We start from the raw sequence: 18962 nt of genomic DNA, 5'->3' as shown, positions 1-18962 counted from the left end.
TAATATCATGTCTAATACCCTGGACAACACTTCTGCACCAAGCAGTCCAGGATCGAAAAATGACCAAAAGGAAGAACATTCTAATATTGAGGTCAGACATCAAACTCCCAGCACCTTTTTAATTTCAAGCAATCACAGTTGATTCCAGGCTGTTTGTTTTCAAAATCTGTTTCATATAAAATGGCAGCAGAAAAGTTTTGGACACATAGATTATAATTATTAACCGTTTGATGGGTGATAAAATTAACATGCACTTTATGTATTTTAACCTGTTTTGCAGAATCTCACCCTGCAAGCTAGCAAAACTATAATCCTTCATCCTGGCTCCTCACACTTGCGTGTAGGAAGAGCTTCTGACCCCCGACCTGTAATGATACCACATGTGATCGCTTGGAGGCATTCCAAACAAAAAACACACCCAAGATCAAGAATGAAACTGCTAAGATCTTGTGATGTGAGTGCACACCACAATAACTAGTGCAGTGGTTCCCAAATTTTATCGACGAATTCCTCACTTAACGATTTAAAAAAATTCTCATTCCTTCCCAATAGTAGATGCTAAACCATATGAAGATAATGTACATTTTTCTTTTGTATCAACTTAACAGGTTCTATTCCTAGTGATGAAGTCTATATTTACAAACCACATGTACACACTAAAGTAAATTCCTCCCTTTGGGTTTAAAATTGTCTTCATATTGGGGACCAGTGACCTAGTCATCAACGCGATGAATAAGTATTTTGCTTTGCAAAGAATTTGGACCTTGATGAGCTGAATAGAATAGATGATACTTTGCGAGAACAATCAAATGCCAACCTTACCCCTTGGAAATCAATTGCAAAAGAAAATGGAAAGAAAAGACAGGAAACTCTTCAAGAGGGCTGTGGTTGGACATGGACAGACACTAACCACAAACCTGAATTTCTTATTGGGGATGATGTAGGTTATTATAAGTAATTAAGCTTACTTGAAAACTTACTTCCAAATGTTTCTAGGCATTGTATATTGATGAAAATGATAGTTATGACTTGTTTTGGCCCATTGTAAATGGACAACTCAACACAGTGTCAAAGTCATTAACTGCCCTTGTTGCTGATCTGCACGCATTGTGGGCAAAAGCAATCGAAACGTTTCTCTGTATTCCAATGAAAGATATCGGCAAATATAGGTTTGTTTTTAAATGGTCTCTAATTTAAAGCAATATGTATTTTGTAAGATGCTATTTATAGGGCGGTACTACTAATACCAGACATATACATCCATCAACATGTAAAATACCTCATTGATTTACTTCTGAACGAAATGGGCTTCTCTTCCCTTGTTGTTCATCAGGTGGGTATTTGTAAAGTCTGTACATGATAATAACTTGCAGTGTATTTCTGTGCTTTATATTGTTTGGTCACTCTAACTTAAGGGAAAAACTTCAAATTTGTGTGTCTGCATACATGCAATGGATTTTGACTTCCATTAATCACATGTGTGCATTTTTTCCGTGCATATTCCATTTGTATGACAGCATTGAGCCAATACATGATTAGCTGCAGACAGTGTGCACTATTTCAAGCTTCTTCTATCATTAATTAGTGATGGGACGATACCAGGTTTTGAAGCGAGTACTGATACCGAGTACGAGTACCACATGTATAAACCTTCGATACCGAGTACTTAAGTACAGTGTTGTAATTAGTTGTATATCACAGGCTAATTTATCTGCAATGACCGGGGTACAGACATGCACACACACACACAGAAAAATGTAATCTCCATACGATAGCGAAAAAAGATATGTAACCCGGCAGAACTTTTTCCCGATTTTGTGCTGTCCGGAGCAAATATTGGCATAAAGTTGCCCGTATTCTTATAGTGTAAATCGGCCTTTGGTACTCGAACGTTGGTATCAAAAACTGAGGCAAAATATTTCGTTACCGAGTACGAGTATCGATACCACTGAAATCGTTCGATACCGGGTACCCGTCCCATCACTATCATTAATGCCCAGTTGTAGCATCAAACATGTTGGCGAGACATTGCTTTTTAGCCTAGCAAACTGGAGTGCTGTAAGATAGTTACATTAGTTTATACTGCCAATATCTTGTCACCAGCTGCGCTGATGAAACTTTATAGGTTGAAACAGCATGAACTGTCTTTAGCATATTTCATTTATCTATTACCTGGTTATTCAGCATGGTGGCTCAACAAAGGACGGTTTTCTGACTCGTTAAATTTAGCAAAACGTAATGTTTTAAGGAATCTGTGTGCGCTACATATGGTTGTGGTATATCAACTGCCTGTGTTGTGGATGTTGGTCACCAAAAAACTTCCATCAGTTGTGTTGAAGATGGCATATCACATAACAACACAAGGTACTGTACTGGTGAAATAATATGTACTATTATCATCCATGATTTTTCCTACAAGGCTATGCATGGACATAGGAGGTAGTGACATAACACAAGTGTTTGCATTCCTGTTACACCGGAACTCCTTTCCCTATCGGTCATGCAACACAGAAGACAGAATGGATGCCCTGCTAATGGAAGAACTAAAGGTTGTTAAGATGTTATTTGCATGACATACACCTTATTGATGTTGTGTGTTGCAGGAAACGTTTTGTCATATGGATCTGCATCGTGTTATTCCAGAACTACAAGAGTTCCATCTAAGAAGGCCAGGGCAGTTATCATTGATGTACCCAATAACATTAGGGCATGAAACTATCCAGGTAGATACCAACTAAAGAACCTGTGGCAACCTGTTTTTTATGGTAGTAAGGTACTGCATCGTTTCTATTGTTAAAACAGGCCCCAATGTCACTTCTTTATCCCAAACTTCTTGGAAGAAAAGATGAGATAAGTTGTGTTCATTTCTCCAAGCGTAATCCTGGTAATTGTGAAGATCCATTTGATGACACATATCTGGCATTGACCAGAACAAAACAAGAGGAGGTCAGAATGTTTGATTCTACTACACCAGGGGTCTGCAACCCCTGGCATGTGTGGCAACCTTGGCACGCAAGGTGTTTTTTGTGGCACGCCAACCAATTATCGTGTTTTTATTTAGGTACTAATTTAATCTGTCACACTGCTTGTTTTCAGTGTTGTCTTGCCATTGTCTTCAAGGCCAGTCTGCATGCACTAAACTTTTTGTTTTCTGTTTCCTAATAATATCAGCTGGCACAAACCCCAAATACACACAAAAATGGTGGCACACAAAGTCATTGCCATGTGGAAATAACAAGTAAATGGGCATGCGCCCCTTAAGAGGTTGTCGGCCCCTGTACTACATGCTTACATAACATTTTGTCATACTGCATCAGGTTTCTCATAAATGTGTGTTTAGGCTTGGGCATCCAAAAGAGAAAAAGCAGCAGCAGCAGTTAACAATGACAGCATAGAAATGAAACAAGAGGACATGGAAGATGAAATATCGCAAAATTACAGGTAACTCATGACCTTGGTTGTGAATTATGTAACTATACTCTATCACATGTTTTAGAGATACTGTTGAAAACAGTGTACCTGCACCAGCGCATTTAATTGGAATAGACCAGGCCATTGTATGGAGTATTGAAAATTGCCCTGCTTCATATGAAGATGAACTAAAACGTCGAATGTACAGCTGTATTTTGGTTGTCGGTGGAGCCCTGGCAAATTTTTCAGGTGTCGAAAATACCTTAAAGGCAAGGGTTCGTGAGTGCATTAACAATTCACCACAAAGCAACATGGCCAGTCAAGTTGAGGTTATATCAAAAGCAAAGGTATTTTTAATAAACTCATACAGTTGGACAAATTTAAAACCAATTTTTACAGGACCAAGACCCATCTATGGTAGCATGGAAAGGGGGCTCAGTTTTATCCTGTCTTGATGGTGCTCAAGGACTGTGGATTACCAGAGAAGAATGGATTACACATGGGTTAAGAATATTTCGAGAACGCTGTCCTTTTGTTTGGTGAAACCAGAACAAAATACCACTGCCACTTTTTTATTCTTGCACAAAAAGCAAAAATCCTACGTGCTCAATAAAACTTAGGAAAAAAATCGGATTGCACTGTCTCTTGTGATGCAGTTCCAAAGCAAGCAAACAAACAGAACGAGAAACTAGTTGCGCTTTTTAGTTGACTTTGTTTTTTGAGCAATCGTTTCTTCTGACTCAACTTTTTGCCACCCTATTGGATCTTGTCTGTACATTGACCATGGTGGAAGTGTAACCTGTGGGAAAAAAATAATAGTACATATTGTTCAGGGTTAAAACATTTTGATTTTTAAATTCTGTTACATACCAAACTAGCAATAACACAACCTATGAGAAGAGTTATCATGGCATAAGAAAGTTGCTGAGTGACATATCCAATGAGAAATCCAATTACCTAAAACAAACGGAACAGGATGATATGTTGGTTAGTGGTTACTTCATCACCTTTATATGCTACACAGTTGTATGCATCACATTCAAACTACACCTTATTTTTTATTATTTTTTCAGTTCAACAAAATTTTGGTCACTAAAACTTAAAAAGCTTCATAATGGAAATGCCAATTTGATGGCACACAATTCAAGTATTGTTACAACCTCTTGGGCATAAAAATGAAACAAACTCTGAACAAAACAAATCATGGTTAAAAACCTATAAAGCCGTTGTTTAAACCACAGGGTGCCCAAGCGAAAAGCTGTTTTTTGAGTCTAAAATAATACAAGTTTTTGCGGGTTACAGGGAAAATAGAGGTAATTATACAGTTGGTGGACTTCAAAAAGGTATCCTAAAAACCTGGACAATGGTTTGTAGCACATTTTATTTTATCTCTTACTTTTTTTACAAAATCCAAAAGTGTAAAAGATTGCAGTAATGCACACAAATACATTAGTAAAGGTACGAAAAAATGGCTAAACTAAGTATTTACAGATAGAGTTGCAATGATTACGTTCTGCTATTGCTAAATGCAATGATTTTTTAATGCCTTTGGATGATTTAGATCACACCAGATTATTTTTTAATTTGGCAAAGCAGTGCTTATCTTTGTTTTAATAGTACACCTTATCACAGCTCTACAAATACAGCTTACCCCAAAGGCCACAATAATAACTTGAAATATTTGCTCGGCTAATTTCTGGCCGGAATAGTCCTGAAAACAAAACATGACCGAGTTAATAATAACATGCAAATGCAGTGATTGCAACTATTCTTTCCCTGTAAATATTTTAACAATAAAATTACTTTGCCATAATATTTGTAGTGTATGACAATACCAATTGTAAAATACAAAATAAACAATTACCATGTGAGTAGAAACGTTGTCAAACATTCTGTTTTGGATGAAAATGAATTCAAAAATAACAAACACGTGACACTTAGCGTTCCCGTCCCTACTTTTTATTGCAGATCAACTTAGAATTAAACACACGTCAGTTCTTTTCAGTCCTAACTTTGAAGCGCATATGACATCGGAGAGAAAATTAGAAAAAGGGGCCAGAAACGAGAGAAATTTAGTGTGCTGGTGGGAAAAAAATCAAAAGACTACGTACATGGGTAGCTTATTTAAGACGGCAGAGCTACTAACACTGGAATTTAGCTAGCGGCCGGTCTGGGATTTTCTGATAGGTGGCGCAACGGAGCATAGGCGTTTAACTCAGCAATTTGGGTTTATGGCAGTGTTTCATACCGGAACGGAACGGAACGTTATACCGGAACGAAATAAATAATTTTTGGCTCAAATACCGAAATAAAAAATATTCAAGATACCGGAACGGAACGAAATACCGTTATTTATTATTCCGGTATTTCGTTCTGGACATTTGACATGAAACAATTGCTGAAAATTTCGCGCCGTTAAGCTAAAATAAAAATTGAAGCTCCTAAAATTTACATCCGTTTGACCATCATTGTCAAAAGTTATGTGACGTAACAACTACCGACAATAATTCTTGTGTGTTGCAACTTTCTTTCTTTTTTCGCTTATTAGTTGCAAAGACCACAAAGAAATGTTCGTTTGTTAAGACCGAAATACCGAAAAATACCGTTATAAATTTATTTCGGTCGGACCGGAACGAAATGAAAATATCGGTCCAGAACGAAATAACGAAATAAAAAATTTGCTCAGAACGAATAACGTTATTTGGTTTCGTTCTGTTCCGGTATGAAACACTGGATGGTAAGAATAATTGCCGAGTCAGCACCATTACCGCCTATGTGTCAGCACCATTACCGCCTAAAGTGTTTCAATAGACTTTGGAACAACCTATAGAATATTACAAAACGTATCTTTGTACAGTTCTAACTACCGTAACCACCAGATGACTGAGTTGGTAGCGCAACTGTGTTGTGTTCACAAGATTGTGAGTTCTAAACCTTTTTTAGCCACCTATAGCCTACTGTTATCCAGAGCAAAACACTTAGGGAAAATTTGTGCATGTGAACAGGCTTTTTGCTCCGCCCAAGCAGAATTTGGTAGGTTGAACTAAATAAAAGTCACAAACTCAAATAAAATTATTCACACTTGCAATAAAAACAAAAGTGCGATGCCACAACTGGGCATACCAAGCAGTTGCTTGGCCACTGTGAGCCAGTTTCATTTGTGCTGTATGCCCAGTTGTGGCATCGCACAGACTAGGTGATGCATGGGGTTGTACCCTGTTGCTCACCACAAACTGGAGTGCCGTTTGATGGCTACACTAGCCAATGCGGCCGATCTCTCGTCACCAGCTGCACTGATGAGACCTTATAGGTCGAAACAGTGTGCACTGTCTGCAGCTTATCTTATATTGTATTTTTTCAACTTTCAAGCCAAAACTTGAAACAGCGCGTCCATGTGCCTTATACTTTATTTATACCAGCAATATAGCATATAATGGCCAGATTTAAATTTAAATTGTTTTTCTGTTAAGAACAGAAAAAAAAAAAAAAACAATTCTAGCTTTTAGGCCTAGGACAATACTTAAAATTGTTCTGAGAGAGTATGCATTAAATTCCTTGTTTTCTGTCACATTTTTTGTTATTGGACTAAAGACATGCGTAAACAAAATTCTGGTGTTCTGCTGGTATACTCGTTTCAGGCCATAGACCAGGGGTCCGCAAATAGTGGGTCGCGACCCAAATTCGGGTCGCGAGACCTTCCGGGCTGGGTCGCGAAATATTTTAAATTTCTCATGAATATAAGTATCGCATCTACAGTATTAATCAACTTGGACTTTTTTCAACCTTTTGATTATTATTGCATTGTTACAATGCAATAAGCTAAGCGCACCTGTGCAAACAGATGCGTCTTCTGCACTATCTTATATTTAAAGCAAATACAGATCAAGACTAGCTGGAAGTAGAGGACGATCTTCGGCTTGTCGTCTCTCTAATTAAACCTCGAATTGATTTGCTGTGTTCTCAACACAGAGCCCACAGTTCTTATTTGTTAGAATAAATACGTTCGTTTACCTACTGTTTGATGTGAAAATAGCAACTGACAATAGTATTTTTCACAAACCTACATGCTAACAAAATGCTTGGGTCGCGAGAATTTAGAGTTGATGAAACATTTTTTAAACAGTACGAAACCAATGATAAACGCTACAGCAACGTGCTGGAATTGCCAACTAAATATTATTTCAATCATATCGTTTTTCCAAGATGGGAAGTTTGTTGGGCTTTAAGTTTGAATTTCAGTTTTTGTGGTTGCACGCATAAGTAATAACTTTGCATTTGTGTAAAACTCGGCGCTTATGAGTGTAGAGAACGTAAACGCACAAAAAATGGCAGTTGGCACCTCGATATTGATACCTTGTTAGCAATTTTACGCTCTCGTTTTTTTGTGTCCCAAAATGTCCGATTTTCAGACAAATACTGTCCGAATCCAGCCGACAGTACCTGGCAACCCTGGTTCAGGGTGCTTTTATTGGGTCGGGTTAATCATACTAGACCTATATTTCGACTTTTGTTCCGTTTCGGACAAATTAGGCTACCCGATTCAAACATCGGCCATATCCTATTAAAAATAAAATTGGCAAGATCGTAACAACTTTGTTCAAGTCCATATAGACCTAGCTGTTACATATCTTACATATTGCTCAGTGCTATGCTTGAATCAATATCGTTTGTGGTGCAATTATTCCACAAAGGATTTACACGCTGCATATTTACTGGTTCGGTTCGGGTTCAACTTCAGTTCGGGGTTTTTAAGTAGGCTAACTGAAATTTACCATTCGGATTTGGCTCTCCCTGATCAAAATAGAAGAGGTTGTGACCAGCAAAATTAATACATCTTGGGGCACTTCGCAACATATAGTTCGGGGTCGACTAAAAGCCTGACTGCCTGACTGGGCTGACCGGCCTGACTTAGGCGGCAGTGTTTCACAAAATATATTTCCGATTTTCGACGATTGGGAAAGGCCTGACTGCAACACAGAAGTCCTGACTTGGGTGATTGAGAATTGGTTTACGGTTAGGGTTGGGGTTATGGCAGTGGTGGGCAACCTTTTTTACTGTGGGGGCAATTGCAATTGTCAAAATTAGATCTGTGTATAACATAAGGTGATTTTGCTTCGTTGCTTACCGAATATGCTTAAATATAAGTATAATTCGCATTTGATTCTAGCCACATTTTGTCAGGTAACAGAAAACTGGCAACAGGCACATTAATCTGCTCAAAAAAATATAATAGTCGAACTCGTTTGCCAGTACATTTGATATCCAAGCGTCTCTGCGGGCCGCACAACCTTTAATAAAGGGCCGCATTTAGCCCGCGTGCCGCAGGTTGCCCACCCCTGGGTTAGGGTCAGGTTAGGGTTAGAGTCAGTCCGAAAATATATTGTGAAACACTGCCGCCAAAATCAGGCCAGTCAGCTCAGTCAGGCAATCAGGCAGTCAAATCAGTCAAACCCCTATAGTTCTTGTTATGTCCCTCAATTCTTCTCAATCTCGTTTTTCATTAAAACAGCTAATTTTGTGAAAATTACAACTTTAGGTGTTGTTAAAATTAATCTAAATGTAAATAATTTTACTGCTATTGTGTCGCTATGTTTAATTTCACCAAGCGAAACAAACTCAACACAACCCTCGAATTAAAAAAAGTTTATTGCTTACCATCGCCCCTTGTGACCCTGTATTACCATGGGAATGGGTGCTTTCCCGTTTACGAACAAATACACTTTCGTGGTTTTGGTTTCCGATAAAAAGTTAACAAATTTCTACAAGTGTGGTGTGCAGCGAAGGAATGGTTTAATGCAAACAGATGCTAGTGTTGTTCTGAAACAGTTTTGAAGCTTTTAAAAGTCCCACGATACAATAAGTACATACTCAACAGAGAGATCCTTGAAATAAGTAAATTAATTTACTATTTTTGTAGACTCATTCTTATACTCCGGTTGTTTTGTCGATTTTCATTTCAACGTATTGGCAACATGTCCCAGTCTATGTTATTAAGCCAACAGCAAATAATTGGAAATGAAAGCATGGATCATGATGGAGATGTGCTTGCCATGGAGTTTTTTGGAGATGAATTTGAAAAGTCTCTTCGGCCATCGTTGGCTGACAAGTTGCAAGTTGGTTTTCTGACATCAGACCAATTTACACAAACAAATGACACAGAAATACTGGACATTAAGCAAATGACAGATACAGTGCGAACCCTTGTGGAAGACATGGCTACACTGAAAAGAGATCTCCAATTTAGCAAACAGGTTTTGAAAGCCGCTTTTGAAGAAAAGTTGCAAAACAAAGCTTTTGATTTATATTCTAAAGTCAATGACAGACTGCGTGACTTGCAAGATATTCATGAGGAACGTGTTGCTGTTGTTCGGCGCAGTTTTAAACAACAGTTGCAAGATGCCCTGGTCAAAATGGCATCCCAATACAAGAAGTACTATGAAGCGAAATTGGCTGGTAAACTTACTGCAACAGATTCATCATCTACTAAAAGGAAAATTGCTAACCTGGAAGCACAACTTGATCAAAACCAGTCTGTTATACAGATGTTGGAAGTCCAAATTGAAAAACTGAAAGCAGAGCTTGAAGCACAACCAGAGCAAACTGAAATTAAGATTGACACTTCAGAGTTGGATTCCATGCAGGACCAAAACAACAGTTTACAGGCAGAGATTTCACAGCTAAATGACAAAATTGATGACTTGACCACTTCACTTGAATTTCGTGAGGACAAAATCAAACAACTTGGCTTGGAAATAATGGAAGGCAAAACAGAATTAGAGAAGGAACGTGAAACAACACAAAGACTTGCCCACCAAATTGAGGAATTGAAGAAAAAGATGGACAATGCCAAAATGAATGCCCTTCAGGAACTTGATAGACAAAAACTAGCTTTAGAGCGTGATATGGCTTCCAAGTTGGCTGACAATGAAGCAGTATCTGCATCTGCTGCTCGAGAGCGGGCAAAAATTGTTGAAGAAATGGAAGCAAAAATGGAAAGGCGCCTTTTGGAGGAAAGAAAAAAGTATGAATTAAAACTGGCCCTAGAAAGAGAAGAAGCTCAGAAAAAAAATCGCGCAATTGAAGACTCCAAATCGATGGAAAAAATTCTTGAGCAACAAAGACATGAAATACAGGTCCTCAAAATGAGACTAATCAAATCACAAAAGCAATGGGAAAAGAAATTTGCAATTTTAAGAGCAAGCTTGCATGCACTCAAAGATGAAAGCTATATCCGTCTGCAACTTCAAAAGCAAGCTGCAACACTCAAGTATGCATCAATCAGCTATGGTCCTGAAGGACCATCCCAGTCACCAACCAACCAACAATCACCATCAGCTCAGGGAAAAGCTAAACCTTATTTGCCTTCAGCCAAGCCCCTACCTACTATCAAGAAAGGATCCAAGGGTTTCACAGCCAAGAGAACTAATACTATTCCCAGTGGCATTGGTACTGATCCTTTTAGTGCAGATGAAGAAGAATATGAGGAAGTAGAAGATGGCTTTGTACCTTTGCCACCAAAACCCAATGTGGGTGATTTCATGCCGCCGATAGGTTCTTAATTCAATGTCCGATTAAACTAATTATTAAATGCCTTTCTATGTGTTATATATATATATTTGAGCACTGTGTTTTTTTATGGCACTGTGCTTCCATACTTAAATAAACAAATATATCCAAGCTACCTGGATTTTAATATGTAATTAAATGCATACAAAAACACAACCTTTTGTAAATGCAATAGTAACAAAATGTGAGTGAAAAAAATGAGTAGTGCAACAATTATTAAAACACCATGGCATTTTTGAAACATAAAAATTAAATGCAACTACAAGCATTGCTATCAACTATCTGGTATCCAAGTTTAAAAGATATTTGCACTGTATAGGCATCTATTTAAACAAATGGTGCTCTGCCAGTTCGCCAAGAATTAAATTTCTATGTTTGTTGACATCAATTGTCCTTTTTTCTTTCCATGAGTCTTCAGCAGCTTGTGAAAGAAAACTTGCTTGTAGAGTATCCTTTGGCTTGATACAACACTCAGCATTGGGATCTGTATCGAATATGCTTTAGTGCATTGTTAAATCTAGATGTTACCCTACGGAATATATCTTACTCTCCATTAGTTCAACAAAGTGTACAAGCTCTTGAATATATGCCTTTTCATATCGGTCTGTGAATGAATAAAATATGTCATCATTTACATTTCCACCATCAGAGATGAGCCCGGATTTTCGAGGGTTGCCGCTTATCAAATTTCCCTTGCTTCCATACAACTGCAACAGTAAAAAAAGTATTTTCATCTATTGACAAGATACATTCAAACATATTCAGTTAATAAAATTCATTACCTGAACTGTTTGATCATAACCAAACAGACAGTGTCTAGAAACATCAATATGTGCTAGTATGCCACTTGGAAATTTCATCACAACAAAAACAGAATCATGGTCATCAAGTGCTTGGATTTCTGGATCATGACAATGAGCTAAGAATAAACCAGTTAATTATGTTTTCCAATTGGACATTACTTAAAAATGAGAAATTTTGCAACCTATGCTGTACACCATTTCTGGCTCTTCTCCAGTCATCCACCTTGCCATATCCATATCATGCACAATGCAATCATGGAATATACCACCTAGAATACATTACAGCTACATTGCGAGTTTGTGACAAATCATAAGGCCGTGCAGCTATTATGATCAAAAACTAACTGTTGACAACAGGGTCACCTGATATCCTTAAAAATTCGATTGGTGGTCTGGGGGAATCTCTTGAGCAAATTTTTATACTTTGAACAAGGCCCAATTCCGATTTGCGACAATATAATTCACGTAACTGTGGATCAAACCGTCTGCAAATATCATAACAGAGATGAATAGATTGCATTGTAATATAGGCCATGTGTGCTCACACCACAACATAACCCAAACAGGCAAAATAATTTACCTGTTAAAAGCACACAAGAGGATGACATTTTGCTTTTCTGCCAATTTATAACACTCCGCAGCTTTTTTCAAATTGGTAGCAAGTGGTTTTTCACACAAGGTATGTTTACCTAAAAAGAGCTATTTTATTGTAGTATATGATCAATTCATCTTGTTGTTGTTAGGAAAGAAAAACATAAAACTCTGTTATTTATTTGAAAGATACAAAACATGAATGCAAAAGTAAGGAAACTGCAATACAGTTAATGGTTTAAGGTTACACCAATAGTCCCCCTAAGCACTGCTTGCACCACTTAGAAACACAAGATAATATGCGGTTATAGTATGTAGTATGAATATCAAATGCTGCACGCACTGCTCTTCAGTGGCTATGTGTATATGTTTGATATGCACACAAACAGAGGGAATATTGATAAAGACATAATTAAGCCCCCAATGTTCAGATATTTCAACGTAAAAAAACCTGCATGTAGTGTCATTAGCACAAGATCTTCATGTGTATGAGTTGGTGTACATATTATAACTCCTTGAACACTTTAAACATAAGAAAAGTTTGTAACATTGTTCTGTGATATGGTGTTTGTCCAAATTTACCTGTCATCTGTTATAGCCTGTTTTGCATTGACAAAATCAACAACTTTGGTGTTGTTGAGCCCATTTTCCGTGACAGTTTTATTGGCTTTTTCAAGATCTGTCTCAATAATGTACTCCAGTCTTACTGAAAAACAACAACATCATCTAAGATAATAATTTCATAGCCTGTCAGATAACTTTATCACTTCACCTACATTTTCGATTTCCCATGATGTTTTTTAAATGAATTTTTCCCATTCTACCCAGCCCACAAAGCACAATGCCATATTGTTTATTTATATCAGTCATTTTCTTAGAAATGTGCTCTACACAATGTATATAAACCTACTGGTACCTGTAGATTAAGTAACCAAATAACAGTCTTAGGTGAACAAAAAGTTGAACATTTAGTCAAGACAGAAATATTATTTATAGTTAAATAAAGAAACCAATAATGAGTTTCGTTGCTGTCAGTAAACCACAAACAGGTAATATTTCGATTATTTAGACACCCGGGCCTTACAAATAAGTGTAAATCTATCTACAGTGACTAGATGGCAATTTTAGTTCAGCATGAGGAAATACTGCTCTTCTTTTGGATAATGTCTATCGTTTGATTCACCTGTTACACTCACCGGAAAACTCAGCTAGACACAATTATCGTTCAACGTTCAAAGGGATCTCGTAGCATGACGAAATTCACGCATATCGGGGTTCTTGGCAAACATTGTTGAAGATTAAACGCCCTATAATTCCAAGGTCCGAAGGTACGTCAATGAAAACGCCACCTCAACTTAAGGTGTTTGTGTACTGGCTGTCACCGAAGGTTCATGTTTGCTGAAACGCGATTTTATGACGAAGGTAGCGAACTTTGTTCCACGAGCTGCAATGCCATAAAAAACATTACTAGGTAATCTTGACGACTTTGTATTGCATCGCCGCAGTTAGTTGTCTGACACGGCTAAACGACATTAACTTTTTCGTAAATCGTAACCATACCAAGGATAGCACAATCTATCAAAGTTATACCTTCTGATGTACACAACTTTACTGTTTTGGTTGAGCAATAGTGCGTTTATGTCCGAAGGAACAAGCCCAAGCCACATGCGGCCAGTTTGTGAAAGTAGATCGTCTTCCTGTCTGTATGGTGTTTTGGTGACATAGTTAAAACTTAAAACCCATGCTGGGTAGGCCTACCATACGTCCTCTTTTTAGAGGACATGTCCTCCTTTTTAACAAAAACCAAGTTGACCTCCGAGGACAAGAAAAAATGCCCAAATGTCCTCCTTTTTATGGAATTTTTGATTTATCAAATACATATGTGACAATTATGCCTTTGAAAACAGCCAAATATACATCTTCAGCTCATTTTTTAAAGAATACAAGTTTTACAAATGCAAGCTTGTTTTGGTGTTGTGATGATACAAACGTTACACTTTATCCAAACTATTGTATACTGTCTAATTTCTGAAGCATTTATTTTTTTGGGGGGGGGGGCCTTAAAGTATTTTTTTCATGTTGTTTCAACCATGTGTCCTCCTTTTGGGGGAAGGAAATATGGTTGTAATTCCCTGTAATTTTCATGACTTGCATCCAGTGGTGTGATTCAGCTGGTTCTATAAAACCGTCTCACAAAATTTTATGAGATCGGCGAACTGGTTACTGTTAATGGACTTTTTGTAACCGAACCGGATGGAAAATACGACTTCTGTGATAGAACCGGCTAACAAAAAGTTTGAATCCCACCACTACTTGCAACTGTATGAATACATGCATATTGCTTTTGTGAGAGTTGTGCACATAATTAATAGGCTTCGTTCTGACCTTACCATGAGAATAAACAACAACAACTTGTTAATGAAGTCTCAATAACTACTACAAGACTTATGCAAATGCATTTATTTTCCATTAAGCTCAGAAATTCAATTTGTCATTACGAATTTACAGAAATACCAAATTTTTTAGCCAGTTTATGTATTTCACTCGAAGACTCAGATGCCATCAAAGATGAAAATATGCAGGAAAGAGCTGAAAAAAAGTTGTCCATCTTCAGTGATGTTTTATAGCACAAAATTAGCACAGTTATTTCCTTTTAGTTTCGAAACATCAAAACAGAAAATTTGAATTGCACTTTTTGAAAACAGACGATAACTCACCCTGTTGATCAGACTTGGAAAGAAACATGACAGCCATTTCAAATCGCTTCACTTTAGTAAGGTTGGTCAGAAATTCAACAATAAAATTTTCATTCCTAAAAGATTTTTTAAGATTATGTGCATTGCAATTACACAAACTTAGCCGTTTAACATAAAAGTCAAGCCATATTACCCAGCAATATTCTCCATTAAAGCCCCAAGAATGGCAGACAAAATGTTGGTTTCCAGTTGTTCTTTAATTAATTTTGGAAAAAGCTTTGGATCAATTTGCTTCACATATTTAAATAAATTTGTCCTGTTGTGCCCAATCTTTCTGATGTCTGCTTGGAACTGATAGAATGTTGAAGGTACACCAGGGACAGTTGTTTCAGTTTGATGACTTTGACCATTAAGTACAGGTTTCATTTGACCATTTGTAGGTTTTAAAGTTTTCATATCTTGACTAGGGTTTTTTGTCTCTGTAGAATCCATTCTGGATATGTCAATGTCTTGTTTTTGATTACACTCGGCAACTTTTGGATTTTTAATTTCTCCACCGACCTCTTCCACATGTATTCTCCTAAGAGGTTTCTACAATAAAAAGCGAATTTTAGTAGTAGTATTTTCCTATTTTGAAATGTTGCTAAAAGTTGTAACGCTTTCTAACTGTTTAAAAATGAATAAAATTAGAAACTAGTTTCAGTTTTACAATTTTAGCAACAACCAACCTTTGACTGCAAATGCAATGGTTTCTTTATGGGCAGCACTAAATTACCCTTGTCATCGCCAGAAAATTTGTGGCTTGTTGACACTTTTTTGGACTCTGACTTCCCCTGTAGCATTAGTAGAAATTTTAAAATATACTTCAGTTCCTTTACAACATTTTTGCCATTTATATATACTACATCCTATCTGTTTGCTAACCACATGCACCATTTCTCATACTTCAAATATATATACAATTGTTACTTAATTTCAATTGGATACTATTATTACCTTAAAATGGGTATTTAAAAAGGGTATAATCAGTTTTATGTTGGAAAAAACAAATTGGTAAAAAACACAATGCAAATGGTAAATTTAAACAATCCTTCAAAACTTTTTGTCAAGGCCATTTACACATCATTAGCATGTTAATGTAACAGAAAAAAACAAAACCGATTTGCAGCAAATTTTTAATTTGAAGTTATTAAGCACCATCAGGATATGTTTGGAAGAATGATAAAACATGTAAATTTTAAAGGTTTTTTTTACCCAACATGTGACATAAACACAAGTTGGGCAGTAAAATGTCCCCTTGAAAGAATACCAATCAATACAAAAAATACACTTTAGTGATATTTGTTCAACAGTACCTGATTTTCAATTATATTTAGCTCATTTCTTGCTTGCTTATTGTCTGGTTCCAGTTTTAAAACATCTTTAAAGTCTAAAATGCAAGGACAACTTTAAAATTCTGCTTAACATTTTTTTTTCAATTAATGACCATTGGGTCCTTGAATGCATGAAAAACTGAAGCCAGTTATAACAGTGCATGTTTTGTACACATGTCATTGCAAAAATGTTTAACTCACGCAGTAATGTACAATTTTTTTTTCAATGCATAAAGCTAATGAGTAAAAATAACCTCTAATTGCTCCTTCTATTTTTGTCATGGCTTTTCTAGCAGACCCACGTCTCAAATAGGCTTTGATGTATGTTGGATCCATTGAAAGTGAGAGCGTACAATCTGCCTCTGTTTCAATATACCTGTGCACAGAAGTAAAATGAAATTAGGGTTTCCGACAGGTTTACATGTATATACAATCAAATAATACACTTATACAATATAACATCTTCTTTAATAAATACCTAATTACATTATTTTCCACATTGACAACAGATATATATATGTTTGTTTAGTTTTTTTAATAGGTTCCAAATTTGTCCTGCAAAACACAACTGTTTCTGGTTGCATGTATATACATAGCCCATTCAGGAGGGATCTATCATTTATACCAGTAGTTCTCAAACTGTGCGTCGCGATGCCCTGATGCGTCGTTTCAATTTTCGGGCGTCGCAGAATAGTTCCGTTTCGTGGCTTTTGGTGGTTGTATCGATAAACACAACTTTAATAATAATAAGTTTCCTCACTAACTTTTGTTTGCTGGTGCGTCGCAAGACCAGAAAACTTTTCCAGGGGCGTCGCAACAAAAAAAGTTTGAGAACCACTGAGACTACAGGAATCAGCCTCTGTAACAGGGTGGTGACCGACAGATCTGTCTTTACTTGTCAAATATACAAAATATACTCAAAGAGAGCGGCAGACGATCAGCGTCAGTGTAAAGTTTTATTTGAAACAGAAATATTAATTTCGCTTATTAGAGCATCATCAGTTTCTGTCTAAAGAAAAGAAACGATAAAAAACACATAAAAGTTAAAACGTTAAAATACTAAAACAACTAACAGCTACGATACCAGACAATGGCAAAAACTATGGAGAACGGCTGTAACAAAGGCCGACGCTAACTGAAAATAAAGTGGCAATAGAAATGCCGGTAGCAAACAAAATACTAGCAGGTTACCTGGAATGACCTGTTTTCCGCCCCGTATGCGCCATCCCTTATCAACACGCACGCCATTTTTACACCTGCTAGTATTTTGTTTGCTACCGGCGTTTCTATTGCCACTTTATTTTCAGTTAGCGTTGGCCTTTGTTACAGCCGTTCTCCATAGTTTTTGCCATTGTCTGGTATCGTAGCTGTTAGTTGTTTTAGTATTTTAACGTTTTAACTTTTATGTGTTTTTTATCGTTTCTTTTCTTTAGACAGAAACTGATGATGCCTTAATAAGCGAAATTAATATTTCTGTTTCAAATAAAACTTTACACTGACGCTGATCGTCTGCCGCTCTCTTTGAGTATATTTTGTATACCACTGATTTATACACATAGTTTTGGAAAAAACATCATTAGCGATAACTCACTTTTCAAGTTTAAGAAAAGCCAAAGCCCTGTTAGCTGGTAACACAGCATTTTCTGGATCATATTGCATCCCTTTTGTGTAACATTCCACAGCTTTGTCATACCTTCCATGTTTTAGGTGATCATTTCCCTACACAAAATGTTTTTTTTATACATTTAATACCAGTTTAACAAATGCATGACTACAACTGTAGCAAACACTTCATTATTTCAAACCTTAGTTTTCTCTTCAAGTGACAGTTGTTTGAAATCAAGCTCCATTTGCTTCTTCACTTCTTTTTCTTCTTCTTCTTCATCAGCATCCATATCTTCCATCATTTTATCCTTTAAGTCATGCGAATTATAACATAAGGTAATCGGAAACAATATTTTGATTTGTTGGAAACTTTAGAATTTTGGTTTGAATAATTTATACTAGACACATGGATGTTGTGATACATTTTCAACTGCCTTTAAGGCAAGTAGTAAAGTAACATTTCATTTTTAGTTGGTGTGTTGGTCACAAAAAATCTTGTTATCCTACCACATCCAGTTTGTCCCAAGATCTGTAGTCGTATGATTTTAACTTTTTGGGTTTTGCTTTCGATTCTGCACTTGTTTTTTTCTTTACTGCTGCAACACTTCTGGGTGGTGGAACAGCCTTTACCTGACAAGCACATGAATAAAATCGTTACTGGTTGAGTAAAGAATAATAAAAACAAAATATTCAACAAAAAGGTTAACATTGACATTGAATAACCTGTGTGCTTGGTTTCATTTGTTTAAAAGTTTCATCTTTCTTTTTTATTTCTTCTTCCCACGAGTCTAGATCATGTAGATAATCTTGTAACTCTGTGGCATTTTCACGAATCTGCCTCTGCATTTTTAACATTGATTCTGGAGATGTCATTTTGCAATCCTCAGAGTACACTAAGTGGAGAGCTAAATAAAAAA

The 18962-nt window shown here is 36.7% G+C and overlaps 5 protein-coding genes across 8 annotated transcripts; 2 read left to right on the top strand and 3 right to left on the bottom strand.

The window, feature by feature from the left end:
* The first annotated feature begins 7 nt into the window (after nt 1–7).
* LOC145227610 (actin-related protein 8-like) lies at nt 8–4044 on the top strand. 3 transcript variants are annotated; one of them, XM_080092478.1, is made up of 12 exons: nt 8–91; nt 281–454; nt 755–940; nt 997–1169; nt 1231–1333; nt 2249–2364; nt 2420–2549; nt 2604–2723; nt 2803–2946; nt 3341–3441; nt 3497–3758; nt 3811–4044. In XM_080092478.1, the coding sequence occupies exons 1-12, from the start codon at nt 8–10 to the stop codon at nt 3952–3954; spliced, it is 1737 nt and encodes a 578-aa protein (XP_079948604.1). In that variant the 3' UTR covers nt 3955–4044. The 3 variants fall into 3 exon arrangements, with proteins under 3 accessions (XP_079948604.1, XP_079948605.1, XP_079948606.1); XM_080092479.1 differs by lacking the exon at nt 2803–2946; XM_080092480.1 differs by lacking the exons at nt 997–1169; nt 1231–1333.
* LOC145227618 (signal peptidase complex subunit 1-like) lies at nt 3968–5450 on the bottom strand. Its single transcript, XM_080092491.1, has 4 exons — nt 5276–5450; nt 5063–5122; nt 4282–4368; nt 3968–4210 (listed from the first exon to the last, which is right to left on the bottom strand). The coding sequence occupies exons 1-4, from the start codon at nt 5300–5302 to the stop codon at nt 4100–4102; spliced, it is 285 nt and encodes a 94-aa protein (XP_079948617.1). The 5' UTR covers nt 5303–5450; the 3' UTR covers nt 3968–4099.
* Nucleotides 5451–9123: 3673 nt separating this feature from the next.
* Nucleotides 9124–11359, top strand: LOC145227613 (uncharacterized). The gene is made up of 2 exons (XM_080092486.1): nt 9124–9271; nt 9329–11359. The coding sequence occupies exon 2, from the start codon at nt 9384–9386 to the stop codon at nt 10968–10970; it is 1587 nt and encodes a 528-aa protein (XP_079948612.1). The 5' UTR covers nt 9124–9271; nt 9329–9383; the 3' UTR covers nt 10971–11359.
* Nucleotides 11084–13337, bottom strand: LOC145227617 (myo-inositol 2-dehydrogenase-like). 2 transcript variants are annotated; one of them, XM_080092489.1, is made up of 9 exons: nt 13148–13336; nt 12954–13077; nt 12823–12893; nt 12361–12469; nt 12144–12265; nt 11963–12049; nt 11760–11896; nt 11525–11684; nt 11084–11461 (listed from the first exon to the last, which is right to left on the bottom strand). In XM_080092489.1, exons 1-9 carry the CDS (start codon nt 13239–13241, stop codon nt 11301–11303), a joined length of 1065 nt encoding a protein of 354 aa, XP_079948615.1. In that variant the 5' UTR covers nt 13242–13336; the 3' UTR covers nt 11084–11300. The 2 variants fall into 2 exon arrangements, with proteins under 2 accessions (XP_079948615.1, XP_079948616.1); XM_080092490.1 differs by lacking the exon at nt 11963–12049 and having other exon boundaries at nt 13148–13337.
* Nucleotides 13338–14814: 1477 nt separating this feature from the next.
* LOC145227614 (RNA polymerase II-associated protein 3-like) lies at nt 14815–18958 on the bottom strand. Its single transcript, XM_080092487.1, has 10 exons — nt 18769–18958; nt 18553–18675; nt 18246–18353; nt 18032–18159; nt 16695–16816; nt 16423–16496; nt 15796–15900; nt 15261–15658; nt 15089–15183; nt 14815–14960 (listed from the first exon to the last, which is right to left on the bottom strand). The coding sequence occupies exons 1-10, from the start codon at nt 18916–18918 to the stop codon at nt 14866–14868; spliced, it is 1398 nt and encodes a 465-aa protein (XP_079948613.1). The 5' UTR covers nt 18919–18958; the 3' UTR covers nt 14815–14865.
* Nucleotides 18959–18962: the final 4 nt, after the last annotated feature.

Source organism: Phallusia mammillata, chromosome 5 (genome assembly GCF_965637545.1).
Source record: "Phallusia mammillata chromosome 5, kaPhaMamm4.hap1.1, whole genome shotgun sequence".
Lineage (NCBI taxonomy): Eukaryota > Metazoa > Chordata > Ascidiacea > Phlebobranchia > Ascidiidae > Phallusia > Phallusia mammillata.
Note: the sequence above shows the minus strand (reverse complement) of the source record. Positions and strands in the feature narration are given on the sequence as shown.

Coding starts and splice junctions, on each gene's coding strand:
- LOC145227618 (XM_080092491.1), bottom strand. CDS start 5,302: ATGTTTGACAACGTTTCTACTCACATG. Junction 5,123..5,275: donor ACAACGTTTCTACTCACATG/GTAATTGTTTAT, acceptor TTTTGTTTTCAG/GACTATTCCGGCCAGAAATT. Junction 4,369..5,062: donor TTATTATTGTGGCCTTTGGG/GTAAGCTGTATT, acceptor CGTTTGTTTTAG/GTAATTGGATTTCTCATTGG.
- LOC145227610 (XM_080092478.1), top strand. CDS start 8: ATGTCTAATACCCTGGACAACACTTCTGCACCAAGCAGTCCAGGATCG. Junction 92..280: donor AAGAACATTCTAATATTGAG/GTCAGACATCAA, acceptor CCTGTTTTGCAG/AATCTCACCCTGCAAGCTAG. Junction 2,365..2,419: donor ATATCACATAACAACACAAG/GTACTGTACTGG, acceptor TTTTCCTACAAG/GCTATGCATGGACATAGGAG.
- LOC145227614 (XM_080092487.1), bottom strand. CDS start 18,918: ATGACATCTCCAGAATCAATGTTAAAAATGCAGAGGCAGATTCGTGAA. Junction 18,354..18,552: donor CTTGGGACAAACTGGATGTG/GTAGGATAACAA, acceptor CATGACTTAAAG/GATAAAATGATGGAAGATAT. Junction 18,160..18,245: donor CACTTGAAGAGAAAACTAAG/GTTTGAAATAAT, acceptor CATTTTGTGTAG/GGAAATGATCACCTAAAACA.
- LOC145227617 (XM_080092489.1), bottom strand. CDS start 13,241: ATGACTGATATAAATAAACAATATGGCATTGTGCTTTGTGGGCTGGGT. Junction 12,894..12,953: donor CAGGCTATAACAGATGACAG/GTAAATTTGGAC, acceptor TTATGTTTAAAG/TGTTCAAGGAGTTATAATAT. Junction 11,897..11,962: donor AGAAATGGTGTACAGCATAG/GTTGCAAAATTT, acceptor GTTTATTCTTAG/CTCATTGTCATGATCCAGAA.
- LOC145227613 (XM_080092486.1), top strand. CDS start 9,384: ATGTCCCAGTCTATGTTATTAAGCCAACAGCAAATAATTGGAAATGAA.